This window comes from Watersipora subatra, chromosome 6 (assembly GCF_963576615.1).
Source record: "Watersipora subatra chromosome 6, tzWatSuba1.1, whole genome shotgun sequence".
Lineage (NCBI taxonomy): Eukaryota > Metazoa > Bryozoa > Gymnolaemata > Cheilostomatida > Watersiporidae > Watersipora > Watersipora subatra.
The window spans coordinates 15,001,861-15,022,988 of NC_088713.1; the positions used below are offsets into that span (position 1 = coordinate 15,001,861).

Below are 21,128 nucleotides of genomic sequence, written 5' to 3' on the forward strand. Positions count from 1 at the left end.
AGAAGAAGTGTTCCAGCGGCTAGAGCACCACAAGTTGAGGTTGAAACTAAAGAAATGCACCTTTGCTCGTCAAGAATTGCCTTTCCTTGGATACCTGGTCACCACGGAAGGAGTCATTCCCGACCCCGCTAATGTGAAGAAACTGCTAGACTTTCAGCCACCCACCACTGCTACAGGAACACGTTCGTTCTTGGGCTTTGTCAACTACTACAGACGCTTCTGCCCAAACTTCTCCACTATCGCCAGACCACTGACCAACCTCACTAAGAAAGAAACAAAGTTCCGATGGACCGAAGAATGCGAAAAAGCATTTGAAACCCTGAAACAGATGGTTACCAAGAGCCCTCTACTAACCTACCCAAAGTTTGACCGACCCTTCGTGATTTCCTGTGATGCCAGCAATACCGGGTGTGGAGCTGTGTTGAGTCAAGAAAGTGAAGGACGAGACCGACCCATTGCCTATTTCAGCAGACATTTCACCGGAGCTGAAACTCGCTATGAAGTAGTTGAGAAAGAGTTATACGCTGTCATCCTGAGTCTGAAGCATTGGAAGCACTACATTTATGGCCACGAAGTAATTGTCTACAGTGATCAAAAGAGTTTGAGTTGGGGCATCAAACAGTGTGACAGCCCAAGGATGATGCGATGGATACAACAGATGGCAGAGTTCACGGTCAAGATCTTTTACCGTGAAGGGCGAAAACAGGGACCCGCTGACTTCTTGAGTAGGATCCCAGTAGCCTCATCCTCCACCCTGATACATGATTCCAAAGAGCCTGTGTCCGTGTCAGCCATCTATGAGGTCAGCCTTGGGAATGGGCCAAACTACTTCCTAAAAGAACAAAAGAAAGACCCCGCCTTGGCCAGAATCTTAGAATTTCTGCATGGGACCCTCTCCGATGTTGATGCCACAACAAAGAGGCTGGCAGATGAATACACCATCTTAAAGAATGGAGTTTTGGGAATTATTGTTGATCGGAGTGCCAACGGTGCAAGATACATCGTGCCGTCTCACCTTAAAGGACGAATCCTAGAGGAAATGCATGATTGCACATGGGGATCCCACTTAGGGACAAATCGAACCTATGAGAAGATTGCACAACGTTTCCACTGGGAGAAGATGAGAGCAGATGTGATGAATTGGGTCGCCTCGTGCCAAGGTTGTGCTACCAGAAAACTGCCGACACATCCTATACTAGGAGAAATGCAGCTCTCATCAGCAACCGCGCCATGGCAGGTGGTATGCATGGACCTTGTGGGGCCGCTGCCAAAGTCAGCCCGTGGGAACCAATGGATCTTCTGCATAATGGACAAATTTACAAAGTGGCCTGAGTGCGTGGCCCTTCGAACAGCAACAGCTCCTGTTGTTGCTCGAGCGTTTGTGAACTTAGTGGTGACAAGACATGGAGTTCCGCTAGTGCTGCAATCAGATCGAGGAAGACAGTTTACCTCCAAACTCTTTGAAGAAGTGTCCCGCCTGCTTGGAATGAAACAGCAACTTTCCTGTGCCTACAGACCGCAATCGCAAGGCCTTGTAGAAAGATGGAATCGCACGATGGCAGAGATGTTACGACAATATGTGAGGACTAACCAATCAGATTGGTGCGCTTACCTGGACCTTGTTATGTTGGCTTACCGCACAAGTGTGCATTCTTCCACAGGCTACAGCCCTTTTGAACTGCAGCATGGAAGGCAGGCGCGCCTTCCAACACATCTCCTGGCTCCGGATGATTCCCAGATATTTGAATCAACGGATGAGTATGTTCAAGACGTGCAAAAGCGATTGAGAGAAGCATATGATGCTGCACGAGAAGCCAATTGGACATCCACCCTGAGACAAAAGAAGTACCATGACCGGAGCGTAAACCCATCCAAGCTAGAAGTTGGAGAAAACGTGTACCTTCTGAGGCCTGACCCAAAGTGCGGCCTTTCCCCAAAGCTGCAGCCGAAGTACAAGGGACCCTATCAGCTGAACATTGTTCTGGGAGCCAGTGGACTGATTGGGCCGGTACCTCCTAATCCTGGAAAGACAATGTGGGTACACCTGAATCATCTGCGGCGAATGGTGCCTAGACAGATGCCGGAGCACCGCTGGGAGCCGAAAGCTGATGAGCCTAGCCCAGAGCCAGATGCTGCCTCATTGCGTCAGCAGAAAGATGACCCCCAACCTGATATGAGCTTAGACCTTGATCAGGGAGCTGAGCCCGAGCCAGCGGAACAGCCCCGATACAACCTTCGGAGTCGCGACAGATGTCCAGTGGACAATTAAGCAGGAACTTGTATGATAAAATATAGAATAGTTGACTTTGTTAGTAACTTGAAAATTTGTAGTAAGTTCATAAATAACTTGTAAATTTATAGAATGTTCATGCGCGGTGGGTTAAAATGCTTGGTTCTATAGATGGTGAAAAAGCCATTTGTTTATGTGCAGTGCATGTCTGTTTATGTTTAAGGATGGCGCAGGCAACAAACATCTTCAAGCGGCTGGGAAAACGAAGCCAGGAGTGGGAAGCGCTATCGGAGAGAGCTGTAGAGAGGAAGCGAAGGAGAGTGGAGAGGAAGGTCCGGTATGAAGCAATGAGGGACGAAGTCCAATACTTGAAGGGCCAACTGGCGGAGCAGGAGGAGGTGGTGCGCCGACTCCAGGCATCACTGGAGGAGAAAGAGGCAGAGACGAAGGCGCTGCGCTCACGGATTGGAAAGGATCCGACTGCAGCAGAACACCTCCACCAGCCAGCTAGATCCTCTCTCGCGGACCGGCCAGTGATGAGGCGAGAGCTTATGCTGATGTGGCAGCGGACGCTCAAAGAACAAGTTGAGCGCCACAATCCAAGGCTTCCGCACTACCTGCCTCGACACCCAGACCTCCCACATCCAAAGAGGCTCTGGGAACAACTCATGGGGTACCTGGACTTAGGCATCGGCGACTATTTTGGTATTGATATGAACACCTTCCAGGTAGTGGACCGGACCTGCGGTCCACCCCTTTAGCGCTATCCACACCAGGCAGCCCAGACCTTGACAGGAAATGGCACATTCCCGGTGTCGAGGACGACACCTTCTGAAAAAGGGAAGGTATAAGCAACCTCACTTATGTGCAAGTTTCTGTAATGCTGTTGGTCTTTGCTAAGCATTTGCTAACCGTTCATTTACAGTGTATGGCCAAAGATATTTGCCGTTAAGCACTGAATACTCTTGTAGATTGCTTATGAAATAGTGAGCAACAAGCCGTACACGCCAATTAATCCCTCATCAATAAGATTTATAGAGGAGTCCTACAGAAGGACCAGCAAAGCTCCAATTAACTTGTCATCAGGTAGACCTACACGAGATGGTGGAAAAAAGAGCTGACAGAGGTATTATTAAAAACATTGCCCAAGCTCCCACAGACTCCGGAGACTTTTAGTCAACGCTATACGTGAACTCCGATTTACCTCAGAACACAGGACTAAAGTGAACGGAGTACCTCTGCTGAACCCACGTAGCAAGAAAACCGCACTTCTCCGCTGGAAATGCCTAAATCCGTGTCTGGCGCATGACAAACGGATTTTGTCGCAACATAATATTTTGTTATGAAACAAATTTTGTTGCAACATCATATTTTTGTTATGAAACTATTTTACGTCAGTCTGAAGTTAACCAATGGAGTTACATGTTATTTTAAGCACCTATATATACAGAATATTCACCTTGATTATAAAAGAGAGAAGTTTGTCATCTTTTCTACATTCAGTAACCTCGGAAGCACCTTTGCTGATACACTTGTACTCATAGCTATATTCACTCTTGTGCATTCACGAACTCTTTGCCAAAGCTACTCGCAGTTCAGGCAAGTGACTCTTTGTTATGATACAGCCTATGGGCAGAGTTATATTTTTCAAAGTGGTGGGAATTTTCTCTTTTATTTTGTACTATGCTTTGCAACATTTGTAGTATATCTTATACATCTTGTTCTTTACTCTAATAGATAACATTTGATAGTGGGGTAAATACAACCAACCTCATCTCGTTTCTTTATTTGACATGGTAATCAATTCAAAATCAGTGTGGTAAATGCAACTCCATTTGATAGAACTTGTCACAAGATAAATTAGCCTACTGGTCTAAAATGAGTGGTTCATTCTAATGAGAAAATAGCACAGGACTCAGCGTCGCCTCGCAGACTATTCTGCATGAATTGGACTCAGTTTGCTGGTATTTTAAGTCTAGACAATTGCACTTAGAACCCAGATTTGCTCTTCAGCACACCATGTCTAAAATTTAACAAACTGGGCGCCCGACAATTGAGCAACACAATTCTATTGGTGTGGTGGAGACAAATCTGAAGTGAAAACTTATTACAACTTTATTTACTATGGAAAATTACTTTTAGTCAAACTGGTTGTGCTTAGACGTTTTTACATGAACCTAAATACAAGTTACATTAGATAGTTACTACCCAAACCAACCACTGCCCTGACCAATGCTCTTTAGGCTGACACAGATTTTTCCCAGATGTAGCCGAGAGAAAGCCTGTAAACTTTTGTTTGGTCCGTATACAAAGATCTTGCCAAAAGAGTGGCAATATTGCAAAATGATCTTTTTAACTGACCAACATCCCTGCTGTACAGCTGTTGAAGCAGGTTCAGTGGTTGCAAAAACAACCACATGGCCTTGAAGCTTTTTAGAGTCAGGTTTTTGAAGGGCAGCGGCACATCCAAAAAAAGCTGTCTTAGCAAAAAACAGCCAAACTGGGAAAATGGTTCAGCATTTGAAATTTGTAGGCCAATTTTTGTTATAACTATATTGAATAAGATTACATAAAAGCCCATTGCCACCATTAATATCTTTGCTAAAGGTTAGGGCCAAAACTGGCTTTTTTTGTGCAATAGAAAATTAGTTATATGTAAATTAATTTATAAGTGCAATTTGTAAGCTATATAACAATAATAACCTGTCCTGTGACCAAAATATATATTAAAAACAAAAGGTTATTGATGGCAATAATTGGTTGATGTAACACAAATTTACAAACTGTTAAAATGATTTTAAAAATGTTCATCACAAAGTGAACCCACTCGGCCTCACATAGGTTTGCTAGGTCGGAACAAGTTTCTTACTATGATAGAGTCGGTTGCAGTGTGGTACACAGGCTAAATATTTAAAAAGCATCCTGGTTGTTTATTTACCCGTCTTGAATTTAAAAACTCAGATCCATGCAAGAAGGTTAAATAAAGAAACTCATACAATAATTTTCATAAACGAGGAAAGTCTTGTGTGAGTTCTTAAGAATACTATTTTAGTCTTACCTGAGTTGGAGTTTATCGTACTCGCAAGACTCCATGTTAATTTTCTCCAGCGAATCTATACTTTCAATGACCACAGGACTAGCAGAATCTATTTTACTGTAGGAGAGATTCAGCTCTTACAAGCTGCCCAGTGAGACAAGTCTGTAATATAAAGTTCAAAAATTATCCAATGACTTCAAACTTTGCTTTCAAAAATACTTGTTTTACGTTGAAGCAACTAATTCCACAAGCATACCACATATTGTGTTATTTGGTGTTACACGTGAACAGGCTAACCTTTCAGTGTAAATCCATAATCTTGTTATACTGAGCATTTTAAACCTAGAATGAATGAAATGAATTAACAAAGTAGACAAATAAACAAATATCAAAGAAAATGAGCTGTATTTCCAATTTACAATAGACACCAACTAGCGTAAATGTAGAGTTTGCAGAAAGCCGAAAATGTTGTTACGCTGGGACAAGTCTCGTAGCGCAATGTGGTTGGTTACGGTGCAGTACAGACTAAGTGTTTTTTGAGCAATCTAACATCCTATTAACAGCTTTTGAATTTGAAAATTCAGGATTATTAAAAAAAGTTAAAGCAGAAACTAACACAGTAATGTTCAGAAACGCAGCAAAATCTTGCAAAAGTATTTTGCTATACTATTTTAAACCTACCTGAGTGGCGATTTAAAGAAGCTGCAGTAGCGCATGTCAAGTTTCTCTACGGAATGCAGATTTTTGAGGAAAACAAGACGAGCAGAATCCATTGTACTGTGAGAGAGGTTCAGCTCTTTCAAGCTGGGCAGTGAAGCAAGTCTGTAACCAAAGGTTAAAGTTATCCAATGAATTCAACCTTTCCATTAAAGGTTAGTTGTTGCATGTTGGAGCAAATATTTCCATGACAATACAACGAGCTATGTTTTTTGTTCTACAGGTCAATCATTCAACTAGGCTTATATGGAGTTATCACTCAATAGCAACCAATAATCACATCATGTTGACAATTGTATACCTAGAACAAACAAAAAACTGAATAATTAGACAGCAAAGGAAAATTAGTTATGTTGCCAAATTACAATAGAGGTAGTACCGTAAATCCAGATTTGGCAGGGGCAGCAACTGTGACAGAAATATGAGATAAATTTAATTTTACAAAGACTACATATCATCAAAACTTAATAATTATATTTTGTTGATTTTTTATTGTTCAATAGAAAATTAACACAGGAGTGGTTGCCTTTTCAAGCAATATTTTTTTTGGCTTCACAGCCATAAGACAGCTTTGATAGCTATAAAAAAACTTTAAAAAAATTTTAGAAATTTTTGAGCTCAACTAACAAAACATCAAAATTTTAATAAACTGCATAAATTGCATATTGAAACTTACTTTCAACATGGAGTCAAATATTTTCAATAGTTTTACGCCATGCATTGCTTACTTTTTAGGTCAAGCTGGTCAGGAATAAAAGTTTATAATGATTACCTCAGTTTTTTGCTATCAAATTAAATCTAAGCCGGACAAAATTCCATATTTTTAAAAATCTAATTCTTGAATAAATTTGAATACTTTGTCGTACTACAAAGTTGCCGTGTACACATCACAACTATGACACAAATGAGCTAAGGCAGTTTTTAGGTCAATTTTTCTGCAACAATGAACTTGTTCGAGACGAAAGATCCCTCAAAATTATTACAGCTAAAAACTGAATAATTGCTCTTCAGCGGTCTTTTTAATCATCAGAAATTACCTGAAGTTTAGAGATGTAACACTAGTAAAACATTACCGATTTTTAGACTCTAATTCATGGACTAAGTTTTATTGTGGGTTCACAAAGATCAAGGAAGTCAAATGGCAATGTCTTCACTTAAGGATGGCACTGTATTTTGTTACCCTTCTCTGTGGCGTCATATTATAGGTGGCATTCAGATAAAGGCGTTCATCAGATAAATATCGCATTTAAACACAGGTTATGAGGTAATTAAAATTCAGAGTGAAATATTCTCCATCAACGGGCTAGTAACTCGATTGCATTACAAAAAGGAATAAAATTACTTTTTCAGCTGTAGATCTAGACACGTGAAGCATTGTTTTTATTTTATTATGAATTACCAAGAAAATTTATAAGAGTTTAGTTTGCTATTTACTTATATTACATGTAGTACACTTCATCTAATTTTAGTTTTTGCAATGCTGAAAAGCTTATCAAAAAGAGGTTAATAGATTTATTGCTTTCATATAACCACCTAACTTTTGCTTTTACATTTAACTAAAATTTGATAATCGAAGTATTTTCAGACTTAACCCGACTTCTATTTGCTCTCAGTCATTAGATAGGAATGAAATCATAGAAGCGGTGTTAATGCAAAAGTTTTTGGGCCTTTGCTAGCTATCAAATTTTTAATTAAAATCCAGAGTGAACTATTTTCTATTACCTCAGTTGAGCTTTAAATCAATAAAACCACCAAGTAAGCTCATTATCTTGTACCTTGTCTCATTACTTTCACCACTTTTTCTCTAAGAAATCTGACTGAAAATAAAATACCAAAAAATATATGTGAATGAAACATTACATCTGGTTACCTGCATGGTATATGTATATATGTATATATTTATTTATATTTTATATGTATATGTTTTCACCTGCATGGTTGGTCATTTAAATAGTTTGCAACTACGCATGTCAAGTTTTTTCATTGAACCCATATAATTAATGACAAGTACTTCGAGTCCTTTTTACCACAATGGCCTGCTTGAGGAGGTTCAGTGTCATAATTCTTACATATATGGTTATAAAAAATTATAATTTTAAATAAATTTGAATGTAGCATGCACATCCAAATGTTTTTAAAGGAGCAAATATATTATGTAAGTCACTTTTATGGGTCAAAATTCCAATAATACACATTTTAAATTGTACGGTCAAACCAATTTGAAGCCCATAGTTGCATGTTAGACAATAATGTGAAAATACAATGACTAATAATTAATCTACAAAGTAACTAGAATAATCAAAACATTATATTTAATCTTCAATTTAATAACAAGACATGGAAGTGAAAGCGTAGGTTGTGCAAGACAAAAACGTCATGAAAAAGAGATGCTGATAGTTACTATGTCTTGCTGTTCTGTTGATTATATCCACTAGCATTATTGATTATGAAAAACGACTTTTTGTCAAACTGGTAATGAGTAGATGTTTTTAGAACAATCTAAATATAAGGTACATTAGATAGTTACTGCCCATACCGCAGCCCGCACTGACCGGCGCAATTTAGGCTGACACATATTTTCTCAAAATACGGTTTAGGAATGCCAGCAGATTTGTGTTTGAGCCGTAGAGAAAGGTTTTGCCAAAAAATTGGCAATTTTGCAAAATCGTCTTCTCAACTGGCGAGCATTCCTGCTGCACAGCTGATAAAGCAGGTTCAGCAGTTGCGAAAATTATGACATGACACTAACCCTTTAAAGATCAGGTTTGTGAAGGCCAGTGCCACATCCAAAAAACTGTCTTTGCAAGAAACAACCAAACCAGGAAAAACTGTTCATTATTGTAAATTTGTAGGCATATTTTCACTTTATAAATATATTTGATAATATTGTGTAGAAGCCGATTTCACACATTGATAGGTTTGCTAGAGTTTGGAGTGAAAGCTGTCTTTTCTTGTGCAATGAAAAATAGTTACATCCATTTTACTTTGTAAATGCAATTTGTAAGCTATATAATAACTAGAAATTCCACTGTCATACAGCCCACGACCAAAGAGATGGCCAGAGATATTGGCAAAAAAAGAAAGGGTACTGATGGTTGAGAAATGCAATATTAGCAATCAAATGGCTCTGCAGTGCAATAGGATAACTGCAATGGTAGCTGTAATGTACTAGGTGTGGGTGTTATTATATACAACAAACAGCAATAATGAATGGAAAATATGTTTATATTTTCCCCCTGCAATAGGAGAAATGGAATATTGGCCAATATTAGAAGTAAAATGCACTGATATTCTTAGAATAATCAATTTTATCAATGTAGTAATAATAGAAAACCAATACACAATTCTGTTTACATTTCAAAACGTCATAGGTAGCAATATCGAGAAGTTGTGGTATTTATACAGGTTTTTAGAAAATTTATTTAAAAAGTGTTTGGTCATGACAAACAACAACAAGGAAAGGAAAATATTAAACGTTCATATCTCTCCCTTGCAATAGGAGAAATGCAATGTTGGTCAATATTATAAGTAAAATGCACTGATATTATTAAAATAACCAATATTGTTAATATAGTAACACATCAATAATAGAAAACCTATGAGCGTTCACGCGTCTGGAAGATTTCTGCAAACTGCAGCATGGTAAAAGCTGTTATAAAAGTGTTATAAAGCTGTAGGCCTAATTTACTGTAATGTATGTAATTCAACAACAATAAAGAAATATGTTTATTATAACTCTGAAATGCAAAATTAGAAGTAAAATGGCAAGCTACTGTGTACTATACACAGTTTGAAAGTTGGTTGCGTTGAATGTAGAATGGTTTTGATAAGCGATCTTTAACAGAAAGCGAGTAGGAGCATTCACGTGTATAAAACTGTAGCAAAATAAAAAATGTTCTCGTCATGAAGAGGCGTTGTAGTTCGGCCCTAGCTTGTACATAAGTTGTAAAGAATTTTGGCTAATGTTTCAAATAATGAAACCTTCGGTGATTGGACAAAAAACACAAGCTGATAAACTGTGTACCACAATTTTGTACCTGTAAATCGGTCTACGCCTCAAATGGTCTACGTTTATTACAGAAACCTTCGAATAAATTCGATTACAAGTAAAAAATGCCATAGACTGATGAAATGAGCACGGTTTTCTCGTGAAATGCGCACTGCTAAATAGTTCTACTTTCTGTCGCACGGCTTTATTGGCGTTTCAATTTTCGGTCTTAATTTTTATAAAACCGAGCTTTTCAAGCGTTTTGTAGCAATTTTCGTCCAAATTAATCTGTCTATTTGGGTATAATCCGATCAGATGGGTAAGTTTAAAGATAATACCAACGGTTTACAAAGACTTGGTAACATATTCAAATACTGTAGATTTAAATGTGTTTTGTAACGTTATTATACTTTAACGACTTTACAAAACGATGCCTAAATTTGTTGATGAAATTTCTAGCCAAGGGTTCGTCTCATTGTTGATGAATAATTTTCGTAAGTTGTGTGCACATGCATTTATCATAAAAACTCCCACACTTCGCTCCGCTCGTTTGCTCGTGGGACAGATTTTATCTTTGAGAAAATAGTAGATGGTTTACTGTAACTAACTAATGCCAATAATAAGTTGTTGTAACACATATTTACAAACCAATGAACTAGTGATTTTAAAAATGTGCATCACAAAGCAAAATCACACGGCCTCACATAGGTTTGTAATGCCGGAACAAGACTCTTACTACAATAGAGTCAGTTTCATTGCAGTACAGGCTACGGTTTTATAAAAAAAACTGTTTTCCTATACACAAGTTTTGAATTTAAACATTCAAAACCAGAAATCAAAAGAAGAAATTAATACAATAGATTTTATCACTAAGGCAAAGTGTTGTATAACTTTTCTTTGGCATACTATTTCAGTCTTACCTGACTTGGGATTTAGCAAACGTGCAAAACTCCATGTTGAGTTTCTCCAGTGAACCCAATTTTTTCATGACAACAGGAGTAACAGGATCAAATTTATTGTGAGAGAGGTTCAGCTCTTTCAAGCTGGTCAGGGAAGCAAGTCTGTAATGGAAAGTTCTAAAATTATCCAATGACTTCAAACTCTGTTATCCAAGTAAGTGGTTCCACATTTGAACAAATACTCTCTCAAGAATACAACATATTCTGTTATTTGGTTTGGCAGGTCAACAGTCTAACCATGTGTATATTGAGTAATCACCTATGGTGTACCAATAACCATGTCCTATTTAGAATTTTAAATCTAGAATTATTAAAAATGAATGATCGAAGTAGTAGATATCAAAGAAAATGAGTATCGCTGCCAAATTACCATAGAAATGCGGCAGTGTAAATGCAGAGTTGGCAGAAGGCCAAAACTTTTACAAAAAGCTGACGAGAAATTTAATTTCACAAATGCTACAAGTAATCAATACATAATAGTTGTGCTTTGTTGATTTCCAATGGCTCATTTTTTACAGCTTCTTTAATGTACAATGACAAAGCTTCAACATTTAAAAAAAAACTGCTCAGGTAACATATTCACAATGAAATTCATCATGGGTTAGAACCGGCTGGACAGGAGTAGAGGTCTCTAATGATTGCCTTAACTCTTTTGATAGCAGATTCATTCTTTTAGTGGGACCCAATTACATATATGTTAAAATCAAATAATGAAAAAGGGAATGTATCATTTGTCATATAAAGCTGATGCTATGAAAATGCCACGACTGTGTTGCATGTCGAGCTCAGACAGTTTTTTGGTCAGTTTTGCGGCAACCGTGATCATGTCCAAGATGAACCATTTACCAAAGTTGTTTCAGCTAAAATTAAATATATCACATCAAACTTTTAAGAATTGTGAGTGTCGTGATTTTTGGTTGGTTGTGTATATGTTTTCTATCACCTGCCCTGCATCTCAAATTGAACAAGTACATGGTCAAATTATAAAATAGGTAATACACAAGACTGATGAATCATTTTAAATTTATGTTCAGGTTAATGTTAATTATTCTGCTAGGTTAAGTTGTGTTTATGCTCTCCCTCATTACGTTGGTGAAACATTGCTTGCGTGCATAAGTTTTCATATCAGCTGAGCCTAAAGGAGTAAAAAGAAAACATTCATACAAACAAATTTGAATACGAATATAACCAAATCTTACAAAAAGGGACTTTGACCAAAATTTTACATCTACCTGACTGATCATTTGAATAAGTCATAACCATGCATGTCAATTTTTTTGGTTGAATTCAAATTTTTATCGCGAGATTCATACGAAGAGAAAGTCACAAATACAACAATAAAATACAAAAAAAGTTATTTTGAATTAAGTTTTACACCTGCTTGAGTCATTATTTAGATAGTTTGCAACTATGCATGTTGACATTTTTAATTGAACTCAAATTTTAAAGACAATACAACTATCGGAGTTTTCTTTCTGACAATGGCACACCTAAGGGTGGACAGTCTCAAAAATCTGTAACATATGGTTATAAACAATAAAACTTTAACACAATTTTGATTTTTTGCAATCTGATCCGAATACTTCTAAAGAAAAAAAATGTATTCTGTAAGTTATTTTATAGGTCAAAATTTAAATGATACACACTTTAGGTTGTATAGAAAAACAAATTGAAAAACCATAGTTACATGTTATACAGTAACTAAAGATATGTTGACCAATAATTAATCAATGAAATAGCACAAATAAATTTTAATTTATTTTACTGCTCAACATATTAACACAAAATTGAAGTGCAAGCATAATTTATGCAAGAGGAAAAAGTCTTGAAAAAGAGAGGTTTAATAACTTTATTTCAAAGTAAACTCAGCAGTAATAAACAATTTTGGTTTTATTGTTTTTCTATTGATTATTATTTTCAATGATTGACTGGCTGCGACTTAGTTACTATGTTTTGATGTTCTGTTCAAAATATTAACACCACATTATTAATTGTAGAAAGTGTATTTTTGTCAAACTGGTCAAGAGCAGACATCTTTTTATCATCGTCTAAATATTAGTTGTATTACATAGTTACTGCCCATACCCGCCCCTACAATGACCGACGCAGTTCAGCCTGATACAGATTTCTTCTAGATACTGTCTGGGGGATGCTGATACGTGATTGTCCAACGCATAAAACAGGCTTGCCAAACAGGTTGCAATATTGCAAAACCAGATTATCAACTGGCTTGCATCTCTGGTGCAGCAAATGACGAAGTGGACCCAGCAGTTGCAAACAGATTGTCCTGACCCTAACCCCTCCAGTGCCAGGTTTGCAAAGGCCAGGGACACATCTGGAATGATTGTTTTAGCAAAAAACAAGTGAACCGGAAAAATGGCTCATCATTCTCAATTTGTAGGCATGTTTTCACTTTAAATGTATAACTATATTTAATAAAATTGCACAAAAAGGTTATCGAGCTCCAAACTCTCGCTTGCTAGAGATTGGAGCCATAAACAGTTTTTGTGGTGCAATAGAAAATGATTTATATATAAGTTAATTTAAAAGTGCAATTTATAAACAATGGTAATAACCTACCGTGTAATCTAACTATAAATTAAAAAAAAAATTACATAAATGAACAATACTTATAACAAATGAAGAAATAAAGATGAAAACTGTTGTGCTGATTGCTCAGTTAATTGCATTCTGACTATCGCTTTTGTTTGAATGCAATAGATTTCTTTTTATCTCAACTTTGTTTGCACTGCTGAAATAGTTGATATTAAGATTCAAACAATTTTTGGCTGAGCAAAACTTTTTTGCTTAGCCATTGAGAATACATACTTTTTGTGTGAACAACGAGAAACTTTCAGCTAAATAAACTGTTTGCACATGCTTACTAAATGCATATTTTATTTTTGCCTAAACAAAGAGAAGTTTTTAGCCACATGAACGGCTTGCATATGACCACTAAAACAAATTTTTGACCCTAAAACCGTAGTATGGAGGCTATTGCACTTAATTACCTCAACAATGAGTTGCTGTAACGCGTATTTACAAACAGATAAACTGATTTTAATAATGTCTATTACAAAGTGAAACCGCATGGGCAGACATTGGTTTGTTGTGCAGGGACTTGTCTCTTACTACAATAAAGTCAGTTTCAGTGCAGTACAGGCTAATTATTCATCCAGCAATCTAACTTAATATTTAGAGGTCTTGAATTTAACCATTCAGGACCATGCCAAAAGGTTCAAAACGGAAACCCAGACAGTAATGTTGATAAACACGACAAAGTCTTGCAAATGTTTTAGTGATTCTATTTCACACCTACCTGAGTGGCGATTTGGAGAGGTTGCAATTGCGCATGTCAAGTTTTTCCAGGAAATCTAGATTTTCGATGACAACAGGACCAGCAGAGTCTATTCTACTGTAAGATAGGTTCAGCTCTTTCAAATTGGGCAATGAAGCAAGGCTGTAACAAACGATTCAATATTATCTAATAACTTCAACTTCTGCTTTCAAGGTAATTTTGTGTTGCATGTCGAAGCGAATAATCTTTTGAGAATACACTGTATTCTGTTCTTTGGTTCTACAGGTCGACCACTAAACCAGGCATATATATAGCTTTTAATGAATGAAAACCAAGGATCACATCATATTGATTAATTTACACCCAGAATGAAGAAAACTGAATTTTTGAACAACAAAAGATTAAAGAAAAATGAGTTATGTTGCCAAATAGCAATAGAGACAGTACCGTTAATTATTTGGTAGAGTGCAAAAATTGTGACAAAGTAATGAAGTAAAACTCATTTTTACAAAAACAACGTATAATCAAAACTTAATAATTATGTTTTCTTGATTTTCCATTGTTCAATACAAAGTCAGTATGAAAGTGGGTGGCCTTTCAAGCAGTATTTCTTTACAGTTTCACAACTGTAAAAAAGCTTTGATATTTATGAAAAAGATTTGGAAAAGATTAAACAGTAATTTTTCAGTTTTTTTCAGCTCAACTGACGAAACCTCAAAGTTTTAATAAACTGCACAAGTCAAATAACAAACATTGTTTTCAGCCTGAAGTCAATTATTTTCCATTGCTTCACTTCTTATATTGCTCACTATTTATGTCAAGCTGGTCAGAAATAAAGGTTTCTAACAATTGTTCTAACTTTTTTGCTACCAAATTTTTTTTAGCAGAACATAACTACATATTTTTTAAAACCTAACATTTGACAAAAGTATAATTTAACAACTTACAAAGCTGATACCATGAAGACACCCCAACTATAAAAAAATTGAGCTTAGAAAACTCATTTTTAGTCATTTTCATTACAATCATGAGCATGTCCGGGACAAATGATTTGTCAAAATTATTACGGATAAAAACAAAATAATCACTCTTCAGCAGTCCTTATAGTCAATAAAAAGTATCCAAAGTTTATAGATTTAACATTGTTGAAGCATTTTCAGCTTTAATGCATCTGACATAGTCATTACTCATAAGATATTGCAATAAAATGACCTAAACAAAGGAAATAAAAAAGTCAGGGTGGGCTGTAGGCATAATTTATATTGGCTAAACATACACAAATAATTTTAATCTGTGAAGCTTACTAGAATCCCACTTTGCCACTTTTCTGACACAACCTTTTTGCTGGCTGTATTATATGGCTTGTGGTAGCGAAAGAGTTAACTTACTTGTGTTCTACATATAACATCAAAAATTATAAGTTGTTAGTGGCGTAATTTTGGGTGAGCTGATTTATTTTCTCTCACCTGCCTAGTGATGCCCTGTTTGTCAAATCGCACAAGTAAATTTTTGAATTATGTATAAGATATGTGATATATAAAACTAAGGAAACATGCACAAGCTGAGTTAAATTTAATGTTTACTATTTGGCTATGTTTAGCTATGTTCATGCTCTCTATCACTATCTTAGTAAAATAATGCTCGTAGATTGAACGGATGTATTTTTGCTTCAAATTACTGTAAAACCACTATTTGAACATCTAATGTAGATTCAGTATTTTTCAACCCCTCTTCCAGAGTGAAGCTTTATTAGAGATGACGTTCAAATAGAGGGTGATGTTATATATTTAGACTACCTCATCAAATTGTTGAAAAAACTAATTAAGCCTGCTTTGAATAAGCTATGCTAATCTTGACTTTATTCTTGATCTCCGCACTTCTGTTCAACTGTTTTTCATTTTAAGTCAAAGTATCATATCAAGTTAAACAAGGAACCACTTTGAGTAAAGCATCATAAGATACATGTTTATATTATTTGTCATAAACATATATGGTGTATAGTACACTCTCAGGATGATTTTTGTCCATTTCAAGGTTGGTATCACATGGTAAAAAAATTGGATGGCAGGGTATAGAAGCCATCAAATTTACATAATGCGATCATCTCCTGCTGAAAATCATGAAAATTTTATACAAGTACTGCACATATTAAAAGTAAGTGATAAAATAGTATGTTTACCTGAGAAACTATAGTTACCTACAGTAACTTTAGTATACTTAGTGTATTTATCGGTAATGATCTGCATGAAACTGTAAGGTTGCAGTGTGCTATGGGCAGTATGTACCGTAGAGAGTTTTTACCTTCAAGAGTGATGTACGTATAACATAAACTTTTAGTTTCCTTCAAATAAGTTTAACTTACTAATCAGACACTTAAAACTAAGTTTTATTTTACATTGTTAACAAATTTACTGAACTTCAATTTTGAATTACTAAAATTGTATCACCTAGTAGTTTTGGCTTTATTTTTAATATGATTTTACTCAATCTTATTAAAACCTTTTTAACATTTTGGCAAAAGTTCTGACAGATGCTGTTTTCGTAATAAATTGGATTTTCTTTAGCAGCTCAAGGTAGATTGTCTGACCATGTATTTGTTTGAAAAGATAATTTGCTACTCTAATTTTGGTAATGGTTTTAAAAGGAATAGACTATGGTTTTACGTGTGATAATTGTTGAGATGAAAAACACTGCTCACTGTGTCACTTTCAAGCATTGCGAAAAAGTTTTCACTGAATAGCATTTTAGGGTCTTTGCTATTTTTATGTACGTAATATGTACATGAAGTGCCAAATTTGAACTCTTTGCTGAAACTTTTGCTGAAGTCGTATGGTGAAATAAGATTCAAATGGCGAGGTAAAAAAATCATTGTGTTCTACCTCACAAGGTGAAAAAATTGTATATCGGAGTATTCGTATCCTGAGGCCGCACTGTATTAATTATTTTGATGAATTTGCTATAATTAAAAAAATTACATCAAGTTTTCAAGTTAAAAAATGGCTTTGTTACCAATAGCTGCAATCACATGTCATGCATTAGTCCTAAAGAATATTCACATTCTTCATTCTATTATGTTGACGTTAGTAACTATGGTTTGCTACAGTAACCGTAGTGTATCTAGTTTCATTACTGTTTATGATTTGCAATTATTTGCAACACTATAATGTACTACATGCAGAATGCACCGTAGTGAGTTCTTACCTTCCAGACACTTATGGTGATGATATCTGCACATCAACTGAGCAATAAATTTTTTTAGTTAAAGTTGTATAAGTATGAAATACTACAATAACTATGTAGGCTAACAGGCATCATATGCGACTGCTGCTACTAGCATATGCTATTTCAAATAGGCATTCAAGAAAAACATCATTCATTTTTAAAATTTTAATGTTATTGCCAATCATAAGTCATTGTATTTGGGTAAAAGTTAAGACGCAGAAGAATGCAAAGAGTCAGTCTGTAATTTTGTAGTTATGACTGACCACAATATGATGGAGAAAAAACAAACTGAGAGCTATGAAGTATGCAAAATGCCAAAGCTGTGTAATATATACTTTCAAGTTGTGTAATATATACTTTCAACTCAGTAACCATAATATGTCACATCATGCTGTGTTTTTGTATGTGTTTGTTAGATTCTTATGGCTATAATGTAGTCATTTTGCAGCATAAATTTGCATGTCGATGATATTTGGCAAAATTGTACATACATCAAAAACCAAATGGCCCATTTTAGGGTTTTTATGTTTTAGATATATAAGATGTTATATAATGACATACTATAAATTTACAACAATTGAAAGACTTCAAAAAAAATCTTCAACAAATTTTGTACAAGTTTCTCATAAGAAAAAACTTTTCCGGTAAGTAAGCAAACTTCGGTCAGCATGAACCCTAGCAAGTCATTCTACAGAGTTCATATAGATACTGACCTGAATGGAAGTTTTGTCAGGCCACAAGAATGCAAAGTCAGCTTTTCTAATGACATCAGCTTATCCATACCAAAAAGTAAATCAGAATCCAGTTTATCTGAACTGATATACAGTTCTTTCAGATTGGTCAGTGAATCAAATCTGTAACAAAAGGACATTTGTAACTATAATATTACTAACTTTATTCAATCAGGGCAGAGTAATCCATGTAAAGACTTTTTATTATTCTTCTCATAACATGTAACTGTTAGGAAAATCACTATAGAAAATTGAAGACATGTGAGTCGGTCATAAATGAATTTGGTACAATTTATTTGCAGCTACACCTCCAAATATTGATGTATGAATATGGGTGAGATTTTTATTAAGTTAAAGTTATTAAGTTAACTTATGTTTGTCAAGTTTTTTCTGCTAATGGACTGACAAAGGTATTAGGTTTGGAAGTATGTTTTATTTTCATCATTCCTTTCTCTATATAATATTATAAATGGGGTGGAATCCAAAATATTTTATAAGTAAAACAAACAGCTTTTGTTACTAATAAAGTTTTGTTGACAAGCATTTTAATCTAGGAACACTAGTTTTAACATAATTAGGAGCGGCGATACAGTATGATGTTTGTCTTTAAAAATCATAGAACAGTGGATTTTCACCATAACATTTTAATTCCAGTGTGGAGATCATGAGCCAAAAATCTCTTGTTGACGGATAAAGAAACCTATAATAAGTATGTATTGGGAACACTATTTGCCAAAAATTATCAAAATTTTATATTAATACATTTAATTTAAAAATCTAGTAACGAAATAGTATGTGTGTGTCTGCCTATGTGTCTGTCTGTCTGTTCGTGAGGGTGTGTGTCTGCCCATGTGTCTGCCCGTGTGTCTGCCCATGTGGGTGTATACATGTGTTTATGTGAGTATATGTGGGTATGTGGGTCTATGGGTATGTTTGTATGTAGTGTGTATGTCTGTATTTGTGTAAGTGTGTGTGTAAGTGTGCGTGTATGTGTGTTTGTTTATCTGTGGGTGTGTCTGCAAGTGTGTGTGTCTGCACGTGGGTGTGTGTGTTTGTGTGTATGTGTGTAAGTGTGTGTATGTGTGTATGTGCGTATTTGTGTATGAGCGTATGAGCGTATGGGTGTATGTGTGTGTTTGTGTGTGTTTGTGTGTATATCGGTGTATTTGTGCATTTGTGTATGTGTGTATGTGTGTATGGGTGTATGTGCGTATATGTGTATATGTGTATGTGCGTGTGTGTGTATGTGGATTTATATGTAAGTGTATGAGAATGTGTATGTGTATGTGTGTACGTGTATGTGTATGAGTATGTGTATGCGTACGTGTATGGGTATGGTTATGGGTAAGAGTATGTGTATGTGTATGGGTATGTGTACATGCATAAGTATACATTTGTGTTTGTATGTATGCGTGTATGTGACTGTGCTTGTGCTGGTGTGTGTGCTTGCGCGTTCAAGCTTGTGAGTTTCTATGCATGTGTCTTCGTGGGTGTCTCCGCGTATGTCTTTGCGTGCATCTCCTCGTACGTCTCCGCCAGCTCTTCAGTGTGGGGTTCCGTTTGTATTTCTGTGTAAGTGCTTCTCCGCGTGCTTATGCACGTGAGCCTGTGCACGCGTCTGCCTGTGCATCTGCGTGTGCATCTGCATGTGTGCATGTGTGTGTGCTTGCAGGCACGGGTGTGTTTGTGCAATACATAAAACTATTAAAAATAAATCCAGCATCCGCTGAGTCAAATTGAATGTTAATTATTGTGCCAAGGTTGGTTATGTTCATGCTTTTCATGACTATTTTTGTGAAACAGTGTTAGATAGATGAAACACATGAGTTAGTGTTTTAAATTACCATAAAATATTTATTTAATCACGTTCTTTTGGTCTTTTACAACCTTTCTCAAGAGGGAATTTTTGTTCGAGGCGATGATCAAGTCGAGAGTGGGCAGTATATTTTGATTAGCTCATCAGAACATGGGAAAATGTAGATAGTCGTTTTACTTGATAATGTTTTAATGCTAATGTTGCCTATATTTTGCTTTTTCCTTTTTGCACTGTGAAATTAATGCCACTGACCTCAGAGATTTTTCTAAAATGTTTCTCATTCATGTCAATGTATCAAATTGCATTGAACAATGAAAATATATTTACTACAAATCTATGCTAATATCTAACACAGGTATAACAAGAATACTACATGAGTCTATTAATAAGAGTGTAAAATAAAATAAAAACAGTGCAATATTTTTAAAAGATTTTTAGGTTTAGCTGAGACAGGACAGATGAAGGTGTCTACACTTTAACCCTAATATGACAATTTCTATCCATTGATTGACCGTAAGAATTGTATTATACCATAAAATATTTTAGACCAGAAATAGTCAGATACAGTTATTAATTATATCGTAAGTGTCGTTTTTAAAATTTTGAAGAATAAATGTAAAGCTCAGAATTTATTAAATCGGGTTTAATACGCCATAACAATCACTGCTGTTACACGTATGTTGTACAATAATCTTGAAGATTATTCTCATTGTTTATCAGACTATTTTAAAATTATTATGTAGATTCTCATCCTCGTCATAGAAAAAACTTAATATAATGGATTTAATTTAGACCAACTTCGAATTAAGATCTAGGTTTGGCAATTGTAATAACTGATCTTCCCAGGTACACAGTCAAGAAAACTATCGCAACCACCACAACAAACACAAATTAGTTTTTTGTTAATGATAAACATGGTTAATATTATTGAAACTGTTTAACATAATAATATAATCACCATAATGTTATTATTTCCTTTTTAGTAATACTTTTCAACTAAGCATTTGTGAACACTTTTCCTTTGATCACTTTCAATTATGGGTTCAAATAAGTAGATAGTAGTGGCGTTCAATTTAAGAATGAGACGGTACATGTATTTTTCTTAGCCTTTTCATTACAAAAATAAATAA

At 35.6% G+C, this 21,128-nt stretch overlaps 2 protein-coding genes across 2 annotated transcripts; one reads left to right on the forward strand and one right to left on the reverse strand.

Annotated features, from left to right (window-relative positions):
• Positions 1-2,245: 2,245 nt before the first annotated feature.
• Positions 2,246-3,391, forward strand: LOC137398861 (uncharacterized). The gene is made up of 2 exons (XM_068085033.1): positions 2,246-3,075; positions 3,202-3,391. Exon 1 carries the CDS (start codon positions 2,386-2,388, stop codon positions 2,989-2,991), a length of 606 nt encoding a protein of 201 aa, XP_067941134.1. The 5' UTR covers positions 2,246-2,385; the 3' UTR covers positions 2,992-3,075; positions 3,202-3,391.
• On the reverse strand, positions 2,994-20,279 carry LOC137398066 (uncharacterized). Its single transcript, XM_068084169.1, has 8 exons — positions 20,251-20,279; positions 18,165-18,305; positions 14,251-14,391; positions 10,893-11,033; positions 5,949-6,089; positions 5,289-5,384; positions 4,592-4,710; positions 2,994-3,061 (listed from the first exon to the last, which is right to left on the reverse strand). Exons 1-8 carry the CDS (start codon positions 20,277-20,279, stop codon positions 2,994-2,996), a joined length of 876 nt encoding a protein of 291 aa, XP_067940270.1.
• Positions 20,280-21,128: the final 849 nt, after the last annotated feature.

What these genes read in the sequence shown, in the direction of transcription:
- LOC137398861 (XM_068085033.1), top strand. Translation starts at nt 2,386, where the DNA reads ATGCTTGGTTCTATAGATGGTGAAAAAGCCATTTGTTTATGTGCAGTG.
- LOC137398066 (XM_068084169.1), bottom strand. Translation starts at nt 20,279, where the DNA reads ATGAGAAACATTTTAGAAAAATCTCTGAG. An exon ending in ATTTTAGAAAAATCTCTGAG is followed by an intron (nt 18,306 to 20,250) that starts GTCAGTGGCATT and finishes CTTTTGTTACAG; the next exon opens with ATTTGATTCACTGACCAATC. An exon ending in TACGATAAACTCCAACTCAG is followed by an intron (nt 4,711 to 5,288) that starts GTAAGACTAAAA and finishes TTTTTTGCTAAG; the next exon opens with ACAGCTTTTTTTGGATGTGC.